Source organism: Nematolebias whitei, chromosome 3 (genome assembly GCF_014905685.2).
Source record: "Nematolebias whitei isolate Nwh7 chromosome 3, NemWhi1, whole genome shotgun sequence".
NCBI lineage: Eukaryota > Metazoa > Chordata > Actinopteri > Cyprinodontiformes > Rivulidae > Nematolebias > Nematolebias whitei.
The window spans coordinates 35,330,811-35,353,879 of record NC_056500.1 but is presented as its reverse complement, the minus strand read 5'-3'; the positions used below and the strand labels follow the sequence as shown (position 1 = coordinate 35,353,879).

The 23,069-nt window shown below is 42.4% G+C and overlaps 3 protein-coding genes across 3 annotated transcripts; 2 read left to right on the top strand and 1 right to left on the bottom strand.

The window, feature by feature from the left end:
• Positions 1-822: 822 nt before the first annotated feature.
• ufsp2 (ufm1-specific peptidase 2) lies at positions 823-8,745 on the top strand. The gene is made up of 12 exons (XM_037674895.1): positions 823-883; positions 1,049-1,130; positions 2,609-2,783; positions 3,115-3,181; positions 4,302-4,456; positions 4,564-4,756; positions 6,706-6,852; positions 6,969-7,133; positions 7,229-7,353; positions 7,417-7,493; positions 8,211-8,335; positions 8,412-8,745. The coding sequence occupies exons 1-12, from the start codon at positions 881-883 to the stop codon at positions 8,496-8,498; spliced, it is 1,401 nt and encodes a 466-aa protein (XP_037530823.1). The 5' UTR covers positions 823-880; the 3' UTR covers positions 8,499-8,745.
• Positions 8,746-10,405: 1,660 nt separating this feature from the next.
• On the top strand, positions 10,406-16,798 carry cfap97 (cilia and flagella associated protein 97). Its single transcript, XM_037698234.1, has 5 exons — positions 10,406-10,550; positions 11,296-12,054; positions 12,439-12,722; positions 15,562-15,724; positions 16,653-16,798. Exons 2-5 carry the CDS (start codon positions 11,316-11,318, stop codon positions 16,766-16,768), a joined length of 1,302 nt encoding a protein of 433 aa, XP_037554162.1. The 5' UTR covers positions 10,406-10,550; positions 11,296-11,315; the 3' UTR covers positions 16,769-16,798.
• An 820-nt stretch (positions 16,799-17,618) lies between these two features.
• On the bottom strand, positions 17,619-19,275 carry slc25a4 (solute carrier family 25 member 4). The gene is made up of 4 exons (XM_037698235.1): positions 19,096-19,275; positions 18,307-18,793; positions 18,100-18,240; positions 17,619-18,028 (listed from the first exon to the last, which is right to left on the bottom strand). Exons 1-4 carry the CDS (start codon positions 19,204-19,206, stop codon positions 17,868-17,870), a joined length of 900 nt encoding a protein of 299 aa, XP_037554163.1. The 5' UTR covers positions 19,207-19,275; the 3' UTR covers positions 17,619-17,867.
• Between the last annotated feature and the right edge of the window lie 3,794 nt (positions 19,276-23,069).

The window sequence follows — 23,069 nt, the reverse complement described above, 5'->3', positions numbered from 1 at the left end:
ATATATATAGTGTAACATATTTAGTAAATATGGCAGTATTTCATGTTCTTATTAGATTTTCTGAGGCATTGTTGAGTTTTCTGTTTAATTTTTGACATTTTCCCTTGGTTTTTACAAATGAAACAAAACAAAAAATTAATAAAAAAGAGTTTTGTAGGTGTTTAAGTTAATGCTTGTTTAGTATGAGTATTATTTGTAACTGTTATATATATAATAATAATAATAATAATAATAATAATAATAATAATAATAATAATAATAATAATGTTTTATGTGTTGTCATCATTGTATGTTCCCATATAATGGTGAAACTGGCTCGCTGCAGATGTAACTTATATCGGCGATGTATAAGATGTAAGTTACATCTATAACACTTACAAACAATACTCTAACTAATCAAGTAACAATTTAAACAACTATTTTTAAAAGTGAGTTTTCTAAACATATTGCAGTCTTTTGTTGTTGTTGGATTTTCTTGTAGTTCTTGCAGGTTAAAGTGTCTGTTATCTTAATGTTACAGAACTACAACTCTGCTTTTGTGCACAAATAAATTATTGTTTTATGAAAAAACAAATTAACAAAGACTACAAACATCACCTCTTGTTTTCTGCACTGAATCAAATACATTATTCCATATTCTTACTGAAGGGCACTTAAAGCTTGCTAAATAAACAAATAAATAAATTTAGTAAAACTAGTCATGACTTTATAAAATGAATATCGCAGATATCTCCGAGGTACAGTGAATGCAACTCAGGTGGGCGGGGCCAGAATGGTCCAACTGGAAGCTGCGTTCAGGGACACGTTGAGCATGTCAACTTCCTGTTTGTGGACGGAAGCTGCTAAATAAGTAACTTTTCCTGCTACAGTGATCTCCACCATGGTATGTGCTGACAAGTGACTGAACAAAGCGTGTATTTATTTACTTCTGCTTTAGTTTTGACTATCTGTAGCTAGCAGCTCGCAGTCAGCGACTCGCGTGTTAGCAGACAGATTGATGGACAGCTGTCAGTGGCCTGCAGCTGAGGGGTCTCTTGTGTTGTTTCAGGTACTCGTCGACTCCGACTCGGTGCTTATTGTTCGTGTCAAAGGACCGCTGGAGTTCAGGTGTCTGCTGGACAGCACAGATGGTACGTTCACTGACACATTTACCTTACAGGCACAGAACAAAAAGCCTGTGAGTGACAGGAGGGGGGGGGGGGGGTCCAGGTGTCTGTCCACATTTATCCATGGTTGTGTTTTCTGTAACAAACGTTTTAGGTTCACCTTTTCTTCCATATTTAGGTCTGTATTATGATTCATAATAATCACATCAGACACAAGATCGTTAGAAAAGACTTGAAAAGACCAGATCAGCCTAAAAACATGAATAAAGTTAGAGCAACTTAACGTTGGTCTCACATCCCTCCAACATCTCATCTCATGTAAAAACTGCAGTGAGCCACTGGCAGGATTCAAATACCACAGCTTCTTTATTTCCTGCTCAAATTACACAAAGTTTGTACGATTTGAATGCTGAATAGTTGCACATTTAGACAAAAATTCCAGGAAATATTCGTGGCGTTCCTGAAACAGTGATATTATGATTCCTCTTTAAGTAACGTGTCATACAGCAACTGCTAATTTAGGCATTGCAAATCAATCAATCGTCATCAAATTATTGACAAGAAACCAACAGAGATTAAAGTAGAGAGATCAAGTATAGATAAAGGTTGAATGGAAACAACAGGACAACGTCCTGGTTGTTTTTAAAAACACAAGACAAAAACATCAAAGTCTGTGAATTGTTCTTTGTGTGTGTGTGATGGATAAAGCTTGACAAAGCAAAGGGATCAACGCCAAGACTGGTTGGTGAAGAAAGATGGAAGTTATGACATTTTGGGACTAAACCTGTTTTTTCCCTTTTAACACTGAAAACCAAACAACATGCTGGACCTGCAGGAAACAACAGATTAACACCACACCCTGTTTTACTGAAATAATTGGAAGGAATGTTGAGTAGAAAATGATGTGTTCTTAACATCAGCTACATATTTTATTATTAATTAATGAATTTATTAATAACTGTAAACTGTGTAATTTGGAACTATCATGCAAACAAAATAGACAATAATAAATAAAATATATGGGAATATATTAGTTTAATAGTGGATTAAAGAGAAGCCTTTGTCTTTGCTTTGGATTTGCGTTAAGACTTGTCGTGTTCGGGGGCTCAAGAACTCTGTTCCCAAGAACTCTGTTCTCAAGAACTCTGTTCTCAAGAACTCTGTTCTCAAGAACTTTGTTTTCAACAACTTTGTTTTCAAGATCTTTGTTCTCAAGATCTTTGTTCTCAACACCCTTTCATCATGGAAGTCGGTCAGTATTTAAGTCAAACATTACGATTTAGTGCCATCTACCTTGGATAGGGCTGTGAACCCAAATGGAACAAGCTTGTGGACCCAGAGTGTTTTCATCACTCATGGACTGCATGAAGTAACCTGGATCAGAACCTCTAGACTTCAGGGCAGTTCTGACTACAGTTTGATATTAAAATGGAAAGCACAAGCAGTGCTTAAAGATCCTTAATGATGAGAAACGGGCTCTGTGTGTTTCTTTGTCCGGACAGTGGAGCGTGCGCACAAGATAATCTCGACAACCTTTCAGAACCTGCGCTCCCAGGTGAAGTCGGACTTCGTTGTTCTGGCGGTCCCTGACAGTCCTGTTTTTATTTGGCCAAACAAAGACGTTTATGTGGAAACGTCTCCAGACACTCCGTGTGAAGATGTACTTCAGTGGACACGGTAAGTATTCCTCTGATTTATACGTACTCTCATCGTTAGACAACGATGGCTCAACTCAATGTTTTGAAGTCTTTAAGGTTTTAATGCTCTTGTTTGCATAAATCTGGTTCTTTGTATAGTTCTGGTGTTTTTGGAACATTTAATCAGCTCTTATGTTCTCATTTATGCAACTTGAACCCAGAGAAAACCGCCAACCCTCAGTGAAGGTTCCTCACTTTTCTTTTCAACACAGCAGAAATTTCCTTTAAGGGTTGGGGAGGAGACGTTTTTCTGTTCTGGAGCAGATTTTATTTTATTATTATTCTATTTCTGTTGCTGTTCTTCATTTCAGAACAGATGAACACGATTCGAGCGGGAAAAGATGTGCACGAAAGAAGAACAGAAAAGGTTTGGCAGCGGTATGTATAAGTTTTGTATTTTATTCTTTAAATAAATAAACTCCATTTCACTTTGAGCTACTACAAATTTACCAGAGCAGATAAATTAGTATTCTGAACAGTTTATGTACCTAAAACAGGAATAAGGTCAGTACTCATCACGATGTATGTATCTGGTAAATGTTTTTAATACAACTCTTAAATTTAACATTTAAAAATGGTCAGAAACAGAAGAATTCTTTAAAAACCCAAATCTGTTGACTAAGTGTTGTCAGAGAAGACGTTTAAAGTTTTCACCTCCTTTACTAAAGAGGAGTGCGACCATCCAACCTGTTTTCAGCACCTTGCTCAAAGACCTACCTCTCTGATGGTATGGGGGTGCATTGCTGCCTCTGATATGAACAGCTGACACATCTGGAAAGGATCATCAATTCAGAGAAACATCTGCTCCCATCCAACAGAGAAGATCCAGAACTGGAGGATAATTAGGATGGTTCAACAGGAATGGGACAACATTCCCTCCAGAACCTGGTCTCTCCAGGTCCTCCAGATCCTCCAGAACCTGGTCTCTCAAGGTCCTCCAGATCCTCCAGAACCTGGTCTCTCCAGGTCTTCCAGAGACTCCAGAGTCTGGTCTCCTCAGTTCTTCAAAATCCTACAGAACCTAGTCTCCTCGGGTCCTCCTGAACCTCTAGAAACTGGAGTCCTCAGGTCCTCCAGAACCTGGAATTCTCAGGTCCTCCAGAACCTGGTGTCCTCAGGTCCTCCAGAACCTGGTGTCCTCAAGTCCTCCAGAACCTGGAGTCCTCCAGAACCTGGAGTCCTCAAGTCCTCCAGAACCTGGAGTCCTCAGGTCCTAGACTGTTTACAGGACGTCTCTCTGTCATGAACACGACCCTGTCCTAAATTATTTTTGATGTTTTGCTTTAATGAAATTAAAAAGAACCCTTTTCTTCTAAAATTGAATAAAGGTATCATTTCTTGGTTTAAACTTTAGATTAATTGTTCCGATGTGATGAAAGTATTTTACAAATCGATCTGTTTTTTATTTACATTCCACACGACAGCCCAATGTTGAAGTGAGTTTAAAACTAGTGTTTCTGCTTCAAAACGCCAGAGTTTGTTCTTGCGTGTTGTTCAGAGCGTCTTGAACCTTTCCCTGGTGATGGAAGTGACGAGACCAGGCTGCCTCGCGGCTCCAGTCCTCAGGAAAACCCTTCAGAAATCCCACTTCCTGTCTGCAACCCTCCCCATGGACTGTGTCGTGCGCACCAGCTGCAGCACCACCATCAAAGAGTATGTGTCTGTTTGGAGCTCGGTCCACTTCAGGGGACAGTTTTATACAAAGACAATAAAGAAATTGTCTTGCATATGAATAGAAATGTTCTTGTTCTGTGTTGCAGAGCCTGCTCCCAGCTACTGGAGGCGCTGACCCACCAGTTGTGTGAGATGGAGAAGCTGACCCTGCAGCACATGAAGGGGGTGACGCTGCTCCTCCCAGAGCCACTCCACTTCCTCCTACCAGAACCCATCGGGCTGGTGACGGTGCTGTTTCCTGCAGGAGTGTCTGACAAAGAGCTGGAGACCCAACGAAGGGTAGGAGGCACAGAGCCCCGTGTTTTGGCCCCGCCCACTCCACATCAGCATTCTGATTGGTTAATGTTCCTGTCAGTCATTAAAAAAAAACTCCTGCAGAGACTCTGATGAGCTCGGCCTTCTCTGCTGACACTGAAGTCCTGACCAATCAGAGAGAAGTTTCAAACGTGTTTCTGCCCAGAGACAAAACTCAAGAGTCTGATTGGATGACTGGATTCTCATTAGTTAAAAAGTTTATTTCTCAAATGCAAAATAGTTTACAGAAAATAAGAAAAACTAAACTGAAAATATTTATTTTATATAAAAACTAAATTAAACATTTGAATTTAATATTTGCTGATATTTAGGCCTTCTCTGAAAGAGTCGAAGGCCCTGAGGGGTCTATGTTTCCTAATGCCCCATTTGCACTGCCCCTAATAAGCCCCAATTCTGGGCAGCCTGCCACAGAAAGAACCCTTTTGCACTAATACTTTAGTATTTTTAGCTGATTTGAGGCTGATTCAAGACCTCTTTTTCATCCCTGCTTCTCTGGTGGGACCGAGCGAGCTCAGCTGAGCTGAGTCCGGACAGAAACGTGAATGCAGGACTCTGATTGGTCAGGGGGAGGAGTCACTGGATCTCAGAAACTTTTCACTGAGCCGCCGTTTGCAATTTCTCTGGATGCGGAGCAGCTGCTGGATCTATTTTTAAGATTTTAAAAACAGTAGCGACAACGCCGTGTTTAATTCTGAAGCCCAGGTGTTTTTTTGTGTTTGGTGACCGAAGATAAAATTCGAGCGAGCGGTGTCACCGCGGAGGATCATACGAGCTGCTGACCTGTTGAAGTCCGCGAGGCTGGACCCCAAGCCCCTGCCTCGCCTGCTCACAAAGGCCGGATTCGAGCCCTGGCAGGCAGGAGGACCGGGACGAAGGGTGGAAACATTTTTTTAAAAACATTTAATGTATAAAAAAACAAGTTGTTTTTCATCAGTGAAGATTAAAAATAAATAAACGGTGCCGGCTTTATCGTGAAATCCTGTTTTCACTTTGACTTTATTAAATAATCTGTTAATTAAAGTTAATTCAACTGAAAAATCATAAAAAGACTAAATTTATGAATCTCTCAAATTTCCCTCCAACATGTTTAAAGAAGAGACACAGCCTTTGGTTCAACATTCTAGTCCACAGATGTACAAATCACAAAACAAGAATTGCACTTTAAATTAAAGCTTTAAATCAAAGTTAAACTTTAATTCAAAGCTTAAAATAATCTGTATACAAGAAACAAAAGCACAATGAGCGCAAATACATCAAATGATGAAGAAAAATAAAGAATTTTAAATATAAATATCCTGATGCATGCTCAATAATCCAGGTAGAAAAATCTAAAAAAGTTCAATCTGGTCCTCTGGACATTCAAAAATCAAACAAACAAAAACAAAAATGTAGAAACGTTTCTTCTTTCATTCGAAAGACTTCTTCAGTCTGAGGTGCTGCATTCACCTCAGACTGAAGAAGCCTTTCGGATGAAAGAAGAAACGTTTCTACATTTTTTGTTTTTGTTTGTTTGTTTTTTGAATGTCCGTAGGACCAGATTGAACTTTTTTAGATTTAAATATAAATGTTTTTGTAGAATCTGGTTCATCAGATTTAATTCAGTTCAGTTTATTTATATAGCGCCAAGTCACAACAGAAGTCGTGTCAGGGCACTGAACAGAAATATTCATATATAAAACAAGTTAACAGAAACATTCATTTATATAAAAAATAATTTAACATTATTTATCTGAGGAGCAGACTGCTTTGAGTTTAACTTGTCACAGAACTCTCATTAGCAGGACTTGGATTCACAAAACGCCTCCAGAATCGGTCCTAAAGTGCAGGTGCAAATCCAGGCTGAGCTGAGTTGGGGCTGATTAGGAGCTGTGCAAAAGGGGCATTAAGGATTGTTTCTTCGTTTGTCCAAGCAGGAGTTGCATCAGCAGTTTGATTTGCCAGATGACTGGCCTTACTTCAGAAGAACCAACGTTTACCACTTCCCCAATGAGCCCTATGGGGACGGTTATCTCCGAAACCCTCACAGCGTTCTCACACACCCTACCCTGGATGACGGAAAGGTAAATTAAACAGTTGCAATTTTTAAATCTTCCTTGAAAATGTGCTCAGATTCTGTCTGTAAGGGCTGAGAGCCTTGTTGCTGGTGTTGTTTCTTAAACTTGTGCACTTGGTCGAGGTGTTCTTGGTGCGGGGGGTCTACAGCTACCACCACTACATGCAGGACCGTATCAGTGACGATGGCTGGGGCTGCGCCTATCGCTCCCTGCAGACCATCTGCTCCTGGTTCCAGCAGCAAGGTTTCGTGGAGCGCTGCGTGCCCTCTCACAGGGAGATCCAGCAGGTCCAATAAATCTGACTGTCACAGCACAGAACATTGTCACAAATGTCTCTTTTTAAAACCGTGACAGCCAAGATGTCTGTCTCCCTCCGCTCCAGGCCTTAGTTGATGCTGGAGACAAACAGGGGCCCTTCCTGGGGTCTCGTCAGTGGATCGGATCCATTGAGGTCCAGATTGTTCTGAACCATTTGCTCGGGATCACGTCCAAGATCCTGTTTGTGAGGTAGGATCAACGTGAACCCAGCACCCAGTGAAGGCGTATTAATCTGACTTGTGTTTTCTTCAGTCAGGGATCTGAGCTGGCGTCTAAAGGCAGAGAGCTGGCCAACCACTTCCTCACTGAAGGAACTCCTGTGATGATCGGTGAGCTGACGTCCTCGAAACATGAATGTTTCCAGCCAGAACCAGCGCTTGTGTCTGCGATGTTCTTTTGTAGATTCAGTTTGTTGTCCCCGTCACAGAGCGAAAAGAGGGAATTGGAAATACCCGCAGTCCTTTTTTTTTTTTTAAACAGGGTGACCACATCAAAATCCAAGATGGCTGCTTCCATACATAAATATAAACTGACCACCCCGATCATTTGAGGAAACGTTGCTTTCTGGTTTTTTATGTTGCTTTAAAGCATAGTTTCTTCAAATGATTGGAGTGACTGAAGAATAATCTATGGGGCCAAGGCCACCATCGGCCACCCTCTGGCTCCACCACTTCACCTGTATTGGATAAAATGTCTCCCTCCAGGATCCGTCACTCTTCTCTGCCTCAGACAAGACATAAAACATCTCCCTCTGTTCTGATCCACAGAGTAACTCCTCCACTTGAACATCTTAAAAAAAAAAAAATAACATTTTAGGTTTACTTCATCCTCTGCTCAGTTCCAGTCCATAAAAACACTCCTCTCCAGAACTACAAGCATTCACTGTTCAAACCCTCTCAGAGACCGGGACACTGGAGTCTTGTTAACGGCTCATTTAAAGGTTTACGTCAGAATTAGTGATTTTATCAAACTACATGTTGTTTAACTGTTCAAGCACGGCAGAGGAGTTCAGCTTGTTAAAGATGTTGGTTTGCTCTGCGCTGCAGGTGGAGGAGTTTTGGCTCACACTATCCTGGGCGTGGCGTGGAGCGAGACGACGGGGCAGATCCGGTACCTCATTCTGGACCCGCATTACACCGGAGGAGAAGACCTGCAGGTTATTACAGAGAAGGTAACGTCCGCAGGCAGCAGCATTTCGCCTCTGAGTTCAGAGTTTTCTCAATCACTGCTGGTCTTGTCTTCCTCAGGGCTGGTGCGGCTGGAAAGGACCGGAGTTTTGGGACCAAACGGCGTATTACAACCTCTGTTTGCCTCAGAGGCCCAGGGTTATCTAAATCTGAAGTATTTATATGACTATTTAAGTAATTTTCATTAAATGCTTCATGAATTTTTGCCTCTAAAGAAGTCCAACAACCAGAGATCGTGTTGAAGATAAACTGTTGTATTTGGCATTGATTTGTCAAAGAACGGTAAAAAAATGCAGATTAGCCTTTTTGAAGAATAATTTATAGTGAAAGTGTCAATTTTACTGTTTACTGTTACTATTAGTTGGACAAATAAGCTCCTAAAAGTGACACTAAATAAAGTTGTTACAAGAGTTTTTAAAGCTTGGCTTCGTTTTGTGGTTTTAAATGTAAATACTTTTATAACTGTGCAACGCTGGTATTTATGAAAGTAAAAGTATACAGTAAATGTTTACTTTCCCAGAAGTTTCCCAGGACCACGACAATAAAGCCAACTCTGTGGAGGTCTGATGTTTCCATTGTCGTCTCTGAGGACTTTAGAAATGGACCTGGACGCCTTCAGGTCTGTTCTGGTTCTGGCTGCAGGTCTTTGTGGTTCTGTGGGTTGACAGGAAGTTTCAGGGATGGATGATTCTCTGCACATCCTTTAGATTCTTGGTTGTGTGAAGATTGTGGGATGAAGTTGAGCAACAGGAGATTACCGGTTGCAGCTTCCTGTGTAGCCAACGTTCCCCAAGACTTCGCCTGAAGGACTTTTAATGTGGATGATTGATTTATTAACATTTAGCTAAATAAATTTTCAGAATATCCCGAAATACTGAGCTTATTTTAAGCATGGAAGCAGCACAGTTCTATAGAAAAGGTATTTTTTGTTGTTGTTTTTGGAGTCTGATATTAAAATGTGTCAGAAAGAATTCTAATCCTCACCCAGAGCTCCAAAAACCCAGAAAGACTCGTTCTCACTAGTGTGTGAAGATTTATTTCTCACCCAGTTTCAGAAAACCAACTACTGTATCTATTTTTTTTCATTTAGATTCACTTTGTATCTATTTGGATTTATTGTAGAGGAGGTAAGAAGCATCATTAGAGTTTTATATTGTGGGAGGATTGTAGTGAAGTTTAACTCATCCTGAAGTTTTAATCATGATCATCTTTTGTTTCGCTCCAAAAACTTGTTTAACCACTTGTTTCAGACCACAGATCTGTACTCCTCGTTCCGACTGCATCGCTCATGGGAAAACAGGGTTATTTAGTTAGAATAAGATGTTATGTTAAAATCTTCCTTCTTTTTAAATGAACTTTTAATGAATAGAAGCTAAATGACCTGTGCTCCATGACGTTTGAGCACTTCAGGAAGGTTAATGAATTTATCAGTATGTTTATGTTCTTCACTAAGCATCACAATATAAATATAAATGTTTTCAACAGTAAAATTAAATAAATGTTTACAAAGCAATTTAATAGATGACAAATTATGGTACTACAGTACTACATTATGGTACTACATCTTTTACAGAAAACACTCTTTATATCATGAAATATTTTTTTAAAATTCTGCCAATTTGTGAATGTATTCATGAAGGGATTGTGTTCTTTGCTAAATCATAACTTGGAGAAATCTAGATTTTAAAAAGGGGAATTTTAATATTTAAGCATGGTCAAAGCTTCAGCTGTTTTGAAAGTTTATCATTAAAAGGCAGTGTTTGTGTGGGGAAATTATACTCATTGGTAAAAATGTAAAAATAACTGATCTAAATGAAAACTTAACACGGTTCTCAGATTTGGCCTCAGCTTTAGGCTGATAATTGATGTAGTTCTTAAGTGTTACAACGTATTTTTTATTTGTTTATTTAGAGGCTATTATTTTTATTTTTTATTTTATTAATTTTATTTTATTTTTTTTGTAATAAATGTCCGTTCACTCTTTGCAGTTTACGCATGCGCATAGCGAGTCTCGCCTAGAAGAAACCGTTACCAGGAAGTGACGCTCCATGGTTACCAAGCGCTCCGTTGCTGTATCCGGTTGTTTTGTATTTTTCTGTTGGGAGCCTTGGGATTTCATCTTTTGTCATTTTAAAATGATGTGTTATTTCCTCTGATAGAGCTGTAAGGTGAAACGCTGTCTGTTTCTGCCTCCTGAAGGTGAGATGTTGCTTTGTGTCCACATAGCTAAAGCTAGCTCACGTTAGCTAGTTGTGGTTGAACCGTCAAACATTAATGTCTGTCCGCTGCTCTGCGTCTTCTAGTTTTGTTGTTTTTCTCAAGCAGTACTGAATGTGAATTATTCAAATGTTAATTTTGTCTGCATTCAAATTGCAGTTGTTTTGTTTTGAATCTGTTGCTAAGTGTTGCGCCTTTGCATCTTAAATGCAAAGTTGTCTTTGCATTATAAATTAAAACCATATTTCTAATTCTCATTTTGTATGTGATGATTTTTTTAAACGTTTCTGGGATCCCCATTCATCTGTCTGTCCACATTCATCCAGAACCACAAGCCTGCCCTGACCTTGTGGGCCTGATGTTCATTTGGGCCGTTTATTCTTTCCATCACATCTGGACTTAATGTGGCCCGAGGACCAGAAGAGACATTTGGACCATCCTAATTTAGCCCTTGGTGTTCTCCACCAAAAACTACTTAAAATACAGGGTATCCGTTCAAATCATTTTTCTGTTATTGAGGGGGTGTTAGCGGGCAGCAGGCAGCATTTCTGCTTGGTTTTTCCAGCATAATCCACCTCAATGTTTTGAGTTAAAACAGATCTAAACTTTTTTTTTTTTGTTTGCCAAGTTAATACTACTATGGCATGATCAACTTAAAACACACTGTCAGTGTACTTCAGCCATTCTAGAGTATTATTTAACCTTCCACCCATTTTTCATCTCACAGGTCTGTTGGGAGAAGCTGCCATGTTCAACCCCAGTGAACTGGAAGGTGAAGTGGATCACTCATTTTTTGACAGTGATTGTGATGAGGGCAGAGAAGATGGAAGAGAAAAGAAAGAAGGAAAGCAGAGCTCCAAAACACCCGAGCAGTTACCTTCAAAACATACCCAAGATGCAGGTATGGCTCCGTCCTCAACGACAGAAAGGACGAGGAGACACATTGACAGTGAGGATGAGTCCAAGCTGTGCTCTAAAGGGCCCAGTGGAACCTTGTTGGCTTTGATGGCTGAAGAACTAGAGATGGATTGTGTCCACACTCCAATGACAAATAAAACAGAAGAAAAAGCCTTAGCTATGAGTGACGGCCTTAAAAGGAGCAGAGAGAAATCTGCTGGAAAACCATCACATAACCTTCATCCATCTCTCACTTTGGCTGATGCGGATGCAGACTCTGAGAGCTCCTGTAGCAGTCAGAGGTCCCCCACCCTGCCCAAAACCACCAAGTCATCTTTACGTCATGGACTAAGAAGGACCAGAGTGGGCTCAGCAGGATCTCGGGATTTGCCCGCTGTAAGTACAGATGAGTCAGACGACACAGTGACGGATGTGAGCCCCCTCTCCTCACCTGATATCAGCCCTCCCCGGTCTCATCTGAACCACACCGAGGAGGGGGGAAGCAATGAAGAGGAGCAGGAGAGGGTGCCCTCCAGTGACCTCAGCAGCATCCATCAGGAGGAGCCTTCACACCAGGAAATGGATGAAAGTGAGTCCACCTGTGTTTACAGTAGGCTCCTACCCCATGTTGGTTTGTTTTATTTGTTAAAATCTTCTGACTGTTTATATCTTGGCAGTGGTAAAAGCACGTTTTCTCTCAGTTCTTGACATTATTACATAAATAACCCTTCAACCACAACTTTTTTGGTATTTGACAAAGCTTTAAAACAAAAGTATAACAAGAGTCAGTCTTAATTTAAATAGATTTTTGTTCTCTTAAATGAAACTAGTAAACTAGCCTTTTACTAAGCCTGTGTGTTCATATTTTAGGTTGCATCAGGAATCAATAAACCATATTTCTTTATTTTCTAGTCAACAGTAAACCTCTTACATGCAGTGTTTAATGATAACAAATGCGCTTTTCACCATCCAGGCTCCTCCTTCAGTTTAGAAAGTCTGCTTGAGCACAAACTGGTCATCAACTGTCCTGGAGGGAGGAACAGGAAGAACTACTCGTTTACCAACGATGAGGTTACGCGCATAGATCGAGAGAATCAACGACTTCTTCGGGAGCTTTCTCGGCTGTCTCCGGCTCCCAGGTGGAGGAAAGCAGCGGGGCAGAAAGCCTGCATGTCCACCAGCTCCCCTCTGATCCACGCCTCTCACAGCGCCCTGAACAGGCAGCGAGAACAGCGACGCATCGAGCGGGAGAACCTGGTGAGGAACGAGGTTTTGATCAGAACTTCACACTGTTCAATGCCGTTAATCAGTCTTAAAAGCTGTAACACATTTAACTGGAGACTTGTATGTCGTTTTCATTTTCATACATGTTTTTATTTGCTTCAAAACATTGACCAGTGTTTAATTTTCTGCATTTATTAAAAATCTTGTGGTAGCCGATCACATAATAAATACATTCATCCATCCATTTTATTTACCCGCTTCGCATTTCCGGGTCACAGGAAGCTGGTGTCTTATCTCCAGCAGTCATTATGCGAGAGGCGGGTGACACCCAGGACAGGACAACAGTCCATCACAGGGACACATTGAGACAAATAAGACAACCGTTCACCCTCTCACTCACAAGGAGGGACAGGTTAGAGTTACCGATGAACCTAATGTAGAGGTTTTTAATTTGTGGGAGAAAACCCACAGGGAGAACATGTCAGCTCCACCCAGAAAGATCTCAGGTGATTTTCTTGCTGAGAGGTGACGGCTCCACCCGCTGTTCTACTGTGTCACCCATAATAACTACAGTTAAAATGTTCTGTTTGTTCTTAGGAGCACAAATGTGAACTTATGGGTCAGTGTGAGACTTTGATATCTTTAAAATGTGACTAAACGCACCCCAGCTGTTAGCCATTAACTTCCTTGAGGGAATGCCTGTCACTCATCACCTTTAATGCCAGAGGTTTAGACTAAGATCATCTGGTGTTAGAAATGATGGAGTTGGAGCTGTTTGAATCAAACCCAGGCAGAAACTAACATTATGTACAATCTCTGTGTTGTGAACGCCTTTCATCTACAACCACTTCAAACTTCAGCTTATCATCTGTAAAGTTGACAGAGTTATAGCTGATTTTGTAGTTTTACTGGCCAATTAGACATCTTGAATGGGGTTGGCTTTAATTATAGGTACATCGTCAAATGATTACTTTTTGAACATTTCTTTAAAATCCATTCAAAGTGATTTTAACGACAGATGGACACGGGCAAAGACATTATTGTCCCCCTCTGTCTTTTGTCAGCTAGTAATAGTAAGAAACTCTGGCAGAGGGAGAACAGGGTCCAAACCTCCACAGATTACTGTGAATGCATCGAGGTGTTTGTAGCTTAGCAACGATTGAGCTGAGGACATCTAATGAAGCATCACATGAGAAAGTCTTGGTAGACAACAGAGAGGTAAATGTTCAGTTTCTACAGTTCAGGGAAACTTCTTCACCATAACACGTCCCTCTCTACACAAACCACTCGTTCTGTCTGAGAGCTGGGACCTGAGTGGTGTTGGACACTGAGCTATCCAGTCATTAAAAAAAAACAGCTAAAGAAGTCCAGATGTTGTAGTACCGGCTCATTTTTACAGAGCTGAAGTACATCAGACAATCATTTGTTCTTAAAGAGATGTTTGAAGTTGTTGCACCTTCCAGCACCCTTAAGCGTCCTCTAGGAACCTGCATGGGAGATGTTTGCATCATTTACTCTGTCACCTTGAGACATCAGAGATGAGTTGTGGCCTCGTCCTGAGTAATAAGGGAGTTGCTCCGGTCATTTATGGTGAATAAGAAGCTCTTCTGAAAGGCAGTCAGTCTACATTCATCCTCTCATGTGTGGTCATTTTGGGTCTTGATCGAATCAAAGAAATTCCAGATCCAAGCAGCTGAAATTAGCTTTCTTTGTGGGACGTCTGAGCTCAGCTTCAGAGTTGAGATGAGGAGATCTGTCATCCGGGGCAGGTCAGGGTAGGCCATATAGAACCATGTAGATTAGTTCTGGGGCTAATCTATATCTGGGGCTCAGGTATCAGCATTTGGAAGGTGACCAGTTTGGTTTTATAGAGGTGGTCATAATCTTATGGCTGACTGGTACCGATCATTTGGTTTCTGTAGGGTTTGGTCTGAGAACCCGGTTCTGAAAACTGATACTGAACATTTATAGACAGCAGCAGGTGGGGGGGGGAGGGGGGGGGGGGGCAGCCCCCGATCTACAGAGTGACGACACACACACCCCCCCCCCCCCCCAACACACACACACACACATACACACACACACGCACACCCACAGAGTGCTGATATTTATTCATGACATCAGAATAAAGTCGTTTAAATGTTGTTCAACAGTTTAAAAAGTGGAAGAACTGGTTCAATTCTTGTTCCAGTTTCACGTGTTAAAGTTTACACACGTTAGTAACTAAACTGTTTTTAATTTTTGTCAAAAACTTTGTATAGAAATCCAACAGAGTTAGGTCAGGTCCTCTGGACGACGTTTTTCCTGCATTATTGAGCATGAACTTTGATAGAAATAACTTTCACTCGTTTTCAGGACAAACTGTTCTGACTGAACTGCAGCTCGTCGGGACGGCTGTTCAATGTCTCTATTCTGAGAGAGACGTAATTTAATCTGCCGTGTGATCAGAGTGACACACATGCACACACACACATACTCATTCAACACAAAAGAACAAGTTTGTCCTGCTTTTGCAAAGATGTGAAATTATCTCAATAAACAGGTTAATATGCTGATTATTAGACAGATTATTAGGCAGATTATTAGGCAATTTAATATGCAGATTATAAAATGATTAATGTGCAGAATAATGGGCTGATTATAGGCAGATGAAGTGTGGAGATACTTCAGTATTTCACTAATAAATGTAATAAAACATGTTTTTCAGTATATTAGAAGTTGTAATAACTGGTAAATCCATATGTTTTACTCCTCAGATAATTAGTTTTTAGTTCAATGAAAGATGAAAACAATAAAAATGTGTTTCTCACACTCTGGTAGTTTGTGGAGAAGTTTAACGAGCCAGGTTAAAAGAGTCTCGTTTGTTAAACAGGCTTTCCTGAAGAGACTGGAGCGGGTGAAGTCCACGCCGGGCCTGAGGCGGTCAGAGCAGCTGGCAGACTATCAGCGCTACACCGGATACCTGGGCGCTCCGTCAGGTCCGCTCTACAGAACCAGCGTGAAAAGACAGAGACGGAGCGGGACGACGTCCTCAGGTGAGTGGGGGGGGTTAAACTTCTGGGGATTTACAATCAGATGGAAACAGAAAAACACGACAGAACACCTGGTCAGCCTCACGTCGGCCCAAATAAGAAGCAGCTCCATGTTCTGCCCGTGTCTCGTCTCTGAGCTTATTGTCCCCTTCGCAGGATTGGACATACCTTCGGTCCATCCGTGCACGTTATGAGCACGATAACTTGAAAAATAAGAGACGTATCAATTTCCACTTTGGTGTGACTGCATGTAGGCATAAGAAAGGTTCCTTTCAAAATTCTGGTTGCCATGTCATACTCCAAGATGGTCGCCACCATGTTTTTGTAATTTATATATATCATGCCAGTTCGCTGGCTGTGGCGACCCCTGAAGAAGAGAGCAGCCAAAAGAAACGTACCTGGTTCAAATCCTGGCCGGGGCCCTTCCTGGGTGGAGTTTGCATGTTCTCTCCGTGCATGTGTGGGTTTTCTCCGGGTACTCCGGTTTCCTCCCACAGACCAAAAACATGCATGTTAGACTGATTGGTAACTCTAAATTGTGAATGAGAGTGAATGGTTGTTTGTCTCTTTGTGTCCCTGTGATGGACTGGAGACATGTCCAGGGTGTCCCCCGCCTCTCACACAGTGACCCCCCGCGACCCAAAAAAGAAGAAGCGAGTAAAGATGGATGGTCGGTGCGTTGGTCAAATGATTGGTGTGGCTGTGATTAACCTGTGGGGGCCAAGGTGTGAGTGCTTTACTCTTCACACTCGTCTCAGCAGTCCAAATGAACCAACAGGACCAGAACCCATTTACCCAAACAGTTCTGAAGATGTTCTTCTGTTTCTCCTGACACGTCTAATCTAATAACTCCAATAATTCCTTGTTTACATTTAATCTGCGAAAGAAGCAAGAAAACAACTTCCTGTTGTGATCTTGTTTTTGTTTTCAGGATTCACAGATCCCAGACCAGTCAGCTCCAGAGCAGCTTTCACCAACACAGAGTCCAGCAGCACACCTGGACCCAGGTCCAAACAGCTGAGCGCAGCCCGACCCACCTGGTGCTGAGAGAATAAACCCAGACCCAGTTTCTGTCACTCTGGAAGATGTGAAGCTCCTTGGTTTGATCCAGATCAGTTTTCTGGTTTGAAGTCCTCACATCAGAATCTAAAGTGGACCTTTGATCACAGCCAGAGCTCTTTGCAGCTGTCTGCTGCTGGAAACTGTCTAAACTGAAGATTATTCTGGATTTTGTCTCAGTTCTGTCATTCGTTTCTATTTATGGTGTGCTTTAATCCTAATCTGTGTCACATCAGCCGTTTTATTTCTGCACGCTGCTGCGTAGAAAACAACTGGAGTCAGAACCACTGGAGCCGAGCTCAGCGCACCACCTTTACTTCAGGTGGAAGTCAGCGTGCAGACTTCTCTGTGCCGTTTCAGATGTTTAACTTTAAATGTTGCTTTTTATGTTTTTTAATAAATATTATCTATAAATGGAGGGCAAAGTTCATTTAGTCGTTGGGTCTTGTGGCTGCAGCTCAACTCTGCAGACTCTGCTGGTACCAACACCAGGAACTCTCAAGTTTCAAGACTTGGAGCGGCTGTGGGTGAGTGGTTAGATCAGTCGTCCTATGGGAGAGTTGGGGGTTCGACTCCACCAGCAGTCACATGCCGAAGTGTCCCTGCAAGACACTGAACCCCTCATTGCCTCCGATGTGTGTCCCAGTGGTGTATGAATGTGATGAAGCTCTGATTAATCTACAGATTCAGATTATCTTTGTACAGAGAGGGTAAATGAGGGCACAGATTGTAGAGTAAAGCACTTTTAAGTATCTTGATAAGATAGAAAGGTGCTGGTCCATTTACCACTTCAGTTTTCCCTCACGTCAAGTAAAACTCAAACAAGAACGAGCACGACTGAATTAAAGAAGATATTTTATTAATAAATAAAGTTAAGAGGAGCGTGGTGTGGGCCTGAGCAGCTCGTGGTCTGTGCCAGCCGCCTGATAGTGGCCTATAGAAATATACACGCACTTGTGACTCGGGTCAGGTCCGCACTGACCCCCCAGGCTGCTGCACCGGAGCCTACAGCCCACACGGACCCCCCCAGGCTGCTGCCACACATCACAACAGTAAGACTTGAAGACGGAGTGGGAGGAGGGTGACTTTAGTACGTGACCTTCTTGATTTCGTCGTACAACACCAACACGAAGGCGCCCCCCATGCCTCTGATGACGTTGGACCAGGCACCCTTGAAGAACGCTTTTCCTCCCTCGTCTTTGAGGATCTTCTTCCAGCAGTCGATCGTGCCCTTGTACATGATGTCAGCTGCGGAGACAGAGACAGTGAGACTCGCGGGCCCAGTGTGACGAGTCCAGCGGGCTCAGACAGGTGCTCACCTCCTTTGCGTCCCGACTGCATCATCATGCGACGTCTGACCGTGTCGAAGGGGTACGACACGAGGCCCGCGACCGCCGTGACGGTCTGCGCGATCATCCAGCTGATGATGATGTGCGTGTTCTTCGGGTCCGGCAGCATTCCTGTTGAGCAAGTCAGTGAGTGAGTGGAGAACATTTCAAACATGGCGTCAGATCAGGCGTGCGCACCTTTGGCTGTGTCGAAGCATCCGAAGTAGGCCGCTCTGTAGATGATGATGCCCTGCACGGACACGTTGAAGCCCAGGTACAGACCCTTGAGCCCATCCGTCTTGAAGATCTTGGTGATGCAGTTTCCGAGGCCGGTGAACTCCCTCTCCGCGGGGCCCTTGCCGATGTCGGCGGCCAACCTCGTCCTGGCGAAGTCGAGCGGGTAGACGAAGCAGAGCGACGTGGCTCCAGCGGCGCCGCCAGACGCCAGGTTACCTGCAAAGTAACGCCAGAACTGTGTTTTCTGGTCCACGCCACCGAGGAAAACCTTCTTGTACTTGTCTTTGAAGGCGAAGTTAAGCGCCTGGGTGGGGAAGTATCGGATCACGTTGGCCAGGTTCCCCCTCCAGAAGGAGATGAAGCCCTGCTCCTTGGGGATCCTCACCACGCAGTCCATGATGCCCTTGTACTGCATCTCAGCCGTGATCTGTTTGCTGGCGTGCTGCACCTGTTGGAGACAAGAGGCCATCTTGAGCTGAAGCTTTGAGCCATCACATCCTTTCACTATGATGGAAGCACGTGACCGCAGCTTCTAACACCTGAGTAAAACTACACCTCCGCTGACGTCACACCTTCACGTGCGCTGTGACATTACGCACGAGATCAGAGCCCCCTCTCAGGGTGCAGCAGGATGCCCCCTCTCCTCTCAGAGCACATCTCATTTAAACTTTTAATGTTTGGTTCACCCGTCACCATCAAATTACGCACGCATTACGCGCGCGCATTACGCGCCTGTCATTGTTTCTGTACCTGCAGCAACAGTTTGACCCTCTCGATGGGGGCCACGGCGGTTTTGGAGATGGCAGCGGCGACTCCCCCCGCCAGAAAGTCCTTCATGAAACTGATCACAGCGTCCGACATGACTGCGCGCGTGCACACCAGAACTAGACCCGAACTTCAGTACTTCACGAACCCCCACACGCCTCCAAGTGGCCGAGGAGCCCCCCGGCTCCTCTTATATATGGGGGGCGTTCATCGCGAGAACCTGGAGTGATGGACCGGCAGCTGCTCGAACCGAGCCACGAGGCAGGACAAGTGTCCAGGGTTGAAGTTCAAACCCGGCGCCATGTTTTATCCTGGGGGGGTCGATTAAAGGACACGAAGGGCTGCATGTGATAACTGTTGTTGCCATTAATTCATAAAAACCATAATTCATCTGAGTGTACATCTTTGTCTTGGGCCGAGCCTGAACCCGAGTCAAAGTGGACCTGAAGTGAAGATCTAAACTGGGATTAAAACTCCAATAACTGGGGCCAGAATAAATGAAACCAGCACGAGGTCATCATCCCATGAAGAGTAAAATGTTCAATCCTAATCTGTCAAATCTGACCCAACAGGAGGAGGTGAAACGGCTCATATGTGGAACATCTTGTTCTTTACAGCATCAGATACTGGATTACAGATTAAATTACTGAGCCTCGAACACTTTCACCAGACTGAAGAGAAGCCACTTCATAATCTGTCTAAAGATTAGGGATGTTTTTACAAACCCTGGATTACAGATTATTTCACGCACAGGCACCAAAATAAGATCACAGTTTCACAAACAAAACTAGAAGATAATCCAAGTGTGATGTGTGCTCTGGAATAAAACTGCTTCAGGAAAGTTTTGATAGCCTTGTGGCCACGTGATGGCGCTGTTTGCACACATTCAGCACAGTTTCATCCAGATTAACATCAACCCAACTGAGAATAAAAACTGAGCTGTTATAAAATGACTCCTCTTCATTGAGGCCCACGTCTCGTGTTCTGTCTTCAGCTGGACAAAGAGACATGAACATGAACAGGTTTGTGTTTTTGAGCTCCGTCCTTTTTATTCATTTATGATCACTGACGACACAAAGAGCTGCTCAATCCTCAACGTGTCACCACGAGAACATTTCAAAAGCCTCAATTCAAAAAGACTGATGTGCTTCATGGAGATCAAGAAGAGCACAGGTTTTTATCCTAATCCCAGAAGATGAGCTGTTGTTCTGGAGACAACAAGATGTTTGACTGATCTGTGATGGTCCTCTTCAGCTCAGCTGACAACTGCCTGATTTTTGACACAGAAGAGCTCCTTTTCATTTATTACAACTATGACATGGTTTCTATTCATCACAGGGAAATGAACGTTTTACAACCAACATAAAACATATTTTTAGTCAAGTCACCTTTATTTATAAATCACATTTAAAACTGCAGCTGTTACCAAAGTGCTTAACTATAAGATCAAGGCAGTAAGTAAAGAAAAAATATATAATTAAAAGCATCAAAATAAAAACTTAATAACACAAAAACAATGAGAAACAATGAAGTAAAAAATCGCCCTGTGATGGACTTGCGACCTGTCCAGAGTGTACCCCGCCCCTCGCAGTGATTGTCGGACATGGGCACCGGCGACCCCTGTGACCCAAAATGGAAGAAGCGGGTAAAAGATAATGGATGGATGGAAATGGTAAATCAGATCACACTGGGTTAAACATCAGTGAAAACAGGTGTGTTTTTAAAAGAGATTTAAAAACAGGAAGTGAAGTCGTCTATCTAATGTTGGTGGCAGATTGTTCATAAGTTGAGGGCCCATGATTGAAAAAGCCCGATCTCCTCTGAGCTTCAGTCTGGTTTTTGGTACAACCAAAAGCAGCTGGTCAGATGATCTCAGCGCCAGAGAAGGAACATATAGTTGAAGTAGGTCAGAGATGTATGAGAGTGAAAGGTCATTAATGCAGTTAAAGGTCAACAGGAGAATCTTAAAATCAGTTCTGACACGCACAGGGAGCCAGTGAAGGGAGGACAAAACTGGTGAAATGTGATCAAACCTACAAGTTCCTGTTAAGAGCCGAGCTGCAGCATTTTGGACGAGCTGGAGACGTGAAAGGGACTCCTGACTGACCCCAACATAAAGACAGTTACAGTAGTCCAGCCGGGTTGTAATGAATGCATGAACTATTTTTTTAAGGTCAGAGCTGGTCAACACAGACTTAAACTTAGTTATCTGCCTTAACTGGAAGAAGCTTTTTTGTATTAATATGTTTATTAAACTTAAAGTCAGAGTCTAAAACCATCCATAGATTTGTAACAGACTGCTTAAGACATGGCTCAAGGAAGTCCAGGTTTATAGGAACAGAGACATCAGTAGGGCTAGGGCTAAACACTGAGCGTTGAAACTTAAAAAAATTGAAGCCATCCAGGCCTTGATGTCATCAAGACATTTTAACAGAGGATGAATGGAGCAAGAACTGTTGGGTGGTAAGGGCAGATAAATCTGACAATCATCAGCATAACAATTAAATGAAAGACCATGTTTCCTCGGAATAAACCCCAAGGGGAGCAGACAGAATGAAAACAGAAGAAGTCCAAGAATAGAGCCCTGCGGGACCACGCAGGAAAGGGACACTTAAGCAGATAAACTATTATCAACATTAACACAAAATGTGTGTCATCACAGGTGTCATGTTGTGTTTTTATCTCAGCATAAATATGTTATTTAAAGACGGCATACCATGGAGCTTCAGGCTGTGTTTTAAGGATTAATTTTATTTTGAAGAAGACATTTATTCCTAAATGTTCTGTTTAAGCGAAGCGTTAGCTCTTATCAGAGAGGTCAGAGGTCAGGCCGTGCTGCAGGGCATCACCTGCTCAGGAGTTCAGGGTCTGGACCACCTCATCGGGTCAGTTCCTGCTCCTGTTGGGCCGCACTCACATTTAAGTTTTTATTTCTTTTTATAAGTCATTACTGTGTGTCAAAGAGGAAGACTCTTATCTGGAAATGTGCTGATGACTGAAAGAACTGGGTCCTTGTCTAAATTTAATCCAGTTTTGCAGAAATCGAGCTCAGATTTTGGAGATAGAGGGAGGGGGTCGTGGTGAGGCTGGATTAGCATTTTGAGTGCGAAGAGCTGCAGGTGTCAGACTCTTAGCTCCCCCAAACACAAACACGCAGCTCGTGCAGTCAGAGATTTTATCAGCTAAGACGCGAGTGAGACGGACCCATTTTTATTTTCACTGTGTGAGACGAGCAGCAGCTCAGGAATAATGGAGATTATGAACGTGAGGCCGGATTAAAACTGCTCAGATTAAGGTCAGAAGTCAGTTTTGCGAGGACGACGGTGTCTAAACTTGTTTTCACAGAAAATAAAGATTGCCAACAATGAAAATGTCTTGATTTGATAAGAGTATGAACTGACTCATACAGAACATAAAGACTCTGACCTGGACAAAACTGGGAGCTTCTAAAAGTTGTTTTTCTTATTGTGGAAGAAAAATCAAAATCAAACTTCTCCACGAACCTAAAGTTCAAGATGACTTTGATCTTAAACACTGGGTCCCTTTATCATCTATTAAACACGATTTAAACGGAGTACAGCAGAGAATTTGCTGGAAACTACCGTGTTTTCAAATTTAAATTCATTAATTCAACCTTTATTTATACAGATAAGTCTCATTGAGCCTCGAGGATTCATTTAGAAGAGAGACCCATTTTAGACAAAGAATGATGACAACAATAGACAATCATATAAGAAGGCATACAAATTGAAAAAAATAATAAACGATCAAAAATAGTATTAAAAACCTAAACAAAAACAGCTAGGTTGTAAAGCGATGTAAAAAACTAAAAACAGGAACATGTCTGCGCTGGTTTTTACCATGAATTTAACAGATGTTTAAAGCCACTTAGAGAGGTCAAGGTCGAGAGCTTCAGATCTTTTTGCAAGATATTCCAGGAAACAGGAGCGGAGTAGGAG

Bases quoted from the DNA above. Each gene is read 5' to 3' on its own strand.
- ufsp2 (XM_037674895.1), top strand. The intron at 4,757-6,705 runs GTAGGAGGCACA...TTGTCCAAGCAG, and splicing joins AGCTGGAGACCCAACGAAGG to GAGTTGCATCAGCAGTTTGA. The intron at 7,494-8,210 runs GTGAGCTGACGT...TCTGCGCTGCAG, and splicing joins AGGAACTCCTGTGATGATCG to GTGGAGGAGTTTTGGCTCAC.
- slc25a4 (XM_037698235.1), bottom strand. From the start codon at position 19,206: ATGTCGGACGCTGTGATCAGTTTCATGAAGGACTTTCTGGCGGGGGGA. The intron at 18,241-18,306 runs GTGCGCACGCCT...CTTGCTCAACAG, and splicing joins ATGCTTCGACACAGCCAAAG to GAATGCTGCCGGACCCGAAG. The intron at 18,029-18,099 runs GTGAGCACCTGT...CTGTCTCCGCAG, and splicing joins GCAGTCGGGACGCAAAGGAG to CTGACATCATGTACAAGGGC.
- cfap97 (XM_037698234.1), top strand. From the start codon at position 11,316: ATGTTCAACCCCAGTGAACTGGAAGGTGAAGTGGATCACTCATTTTTT. The intron at 12,723-15,561 runs GTGAGGAACGAG...TTTGTTAAACAG, and splicing joins GCATCGAGCGGGAGAACCTG to GCTTTCCTGAAGAGACTGGA. The intron at 15,725-16,652 runs GTGAGTGGGGGG...TTTTGTTTTCAG, and splicing joins GAGCGGGACGACGTCCTCAG to GATTCACAGATCCCAGACCA.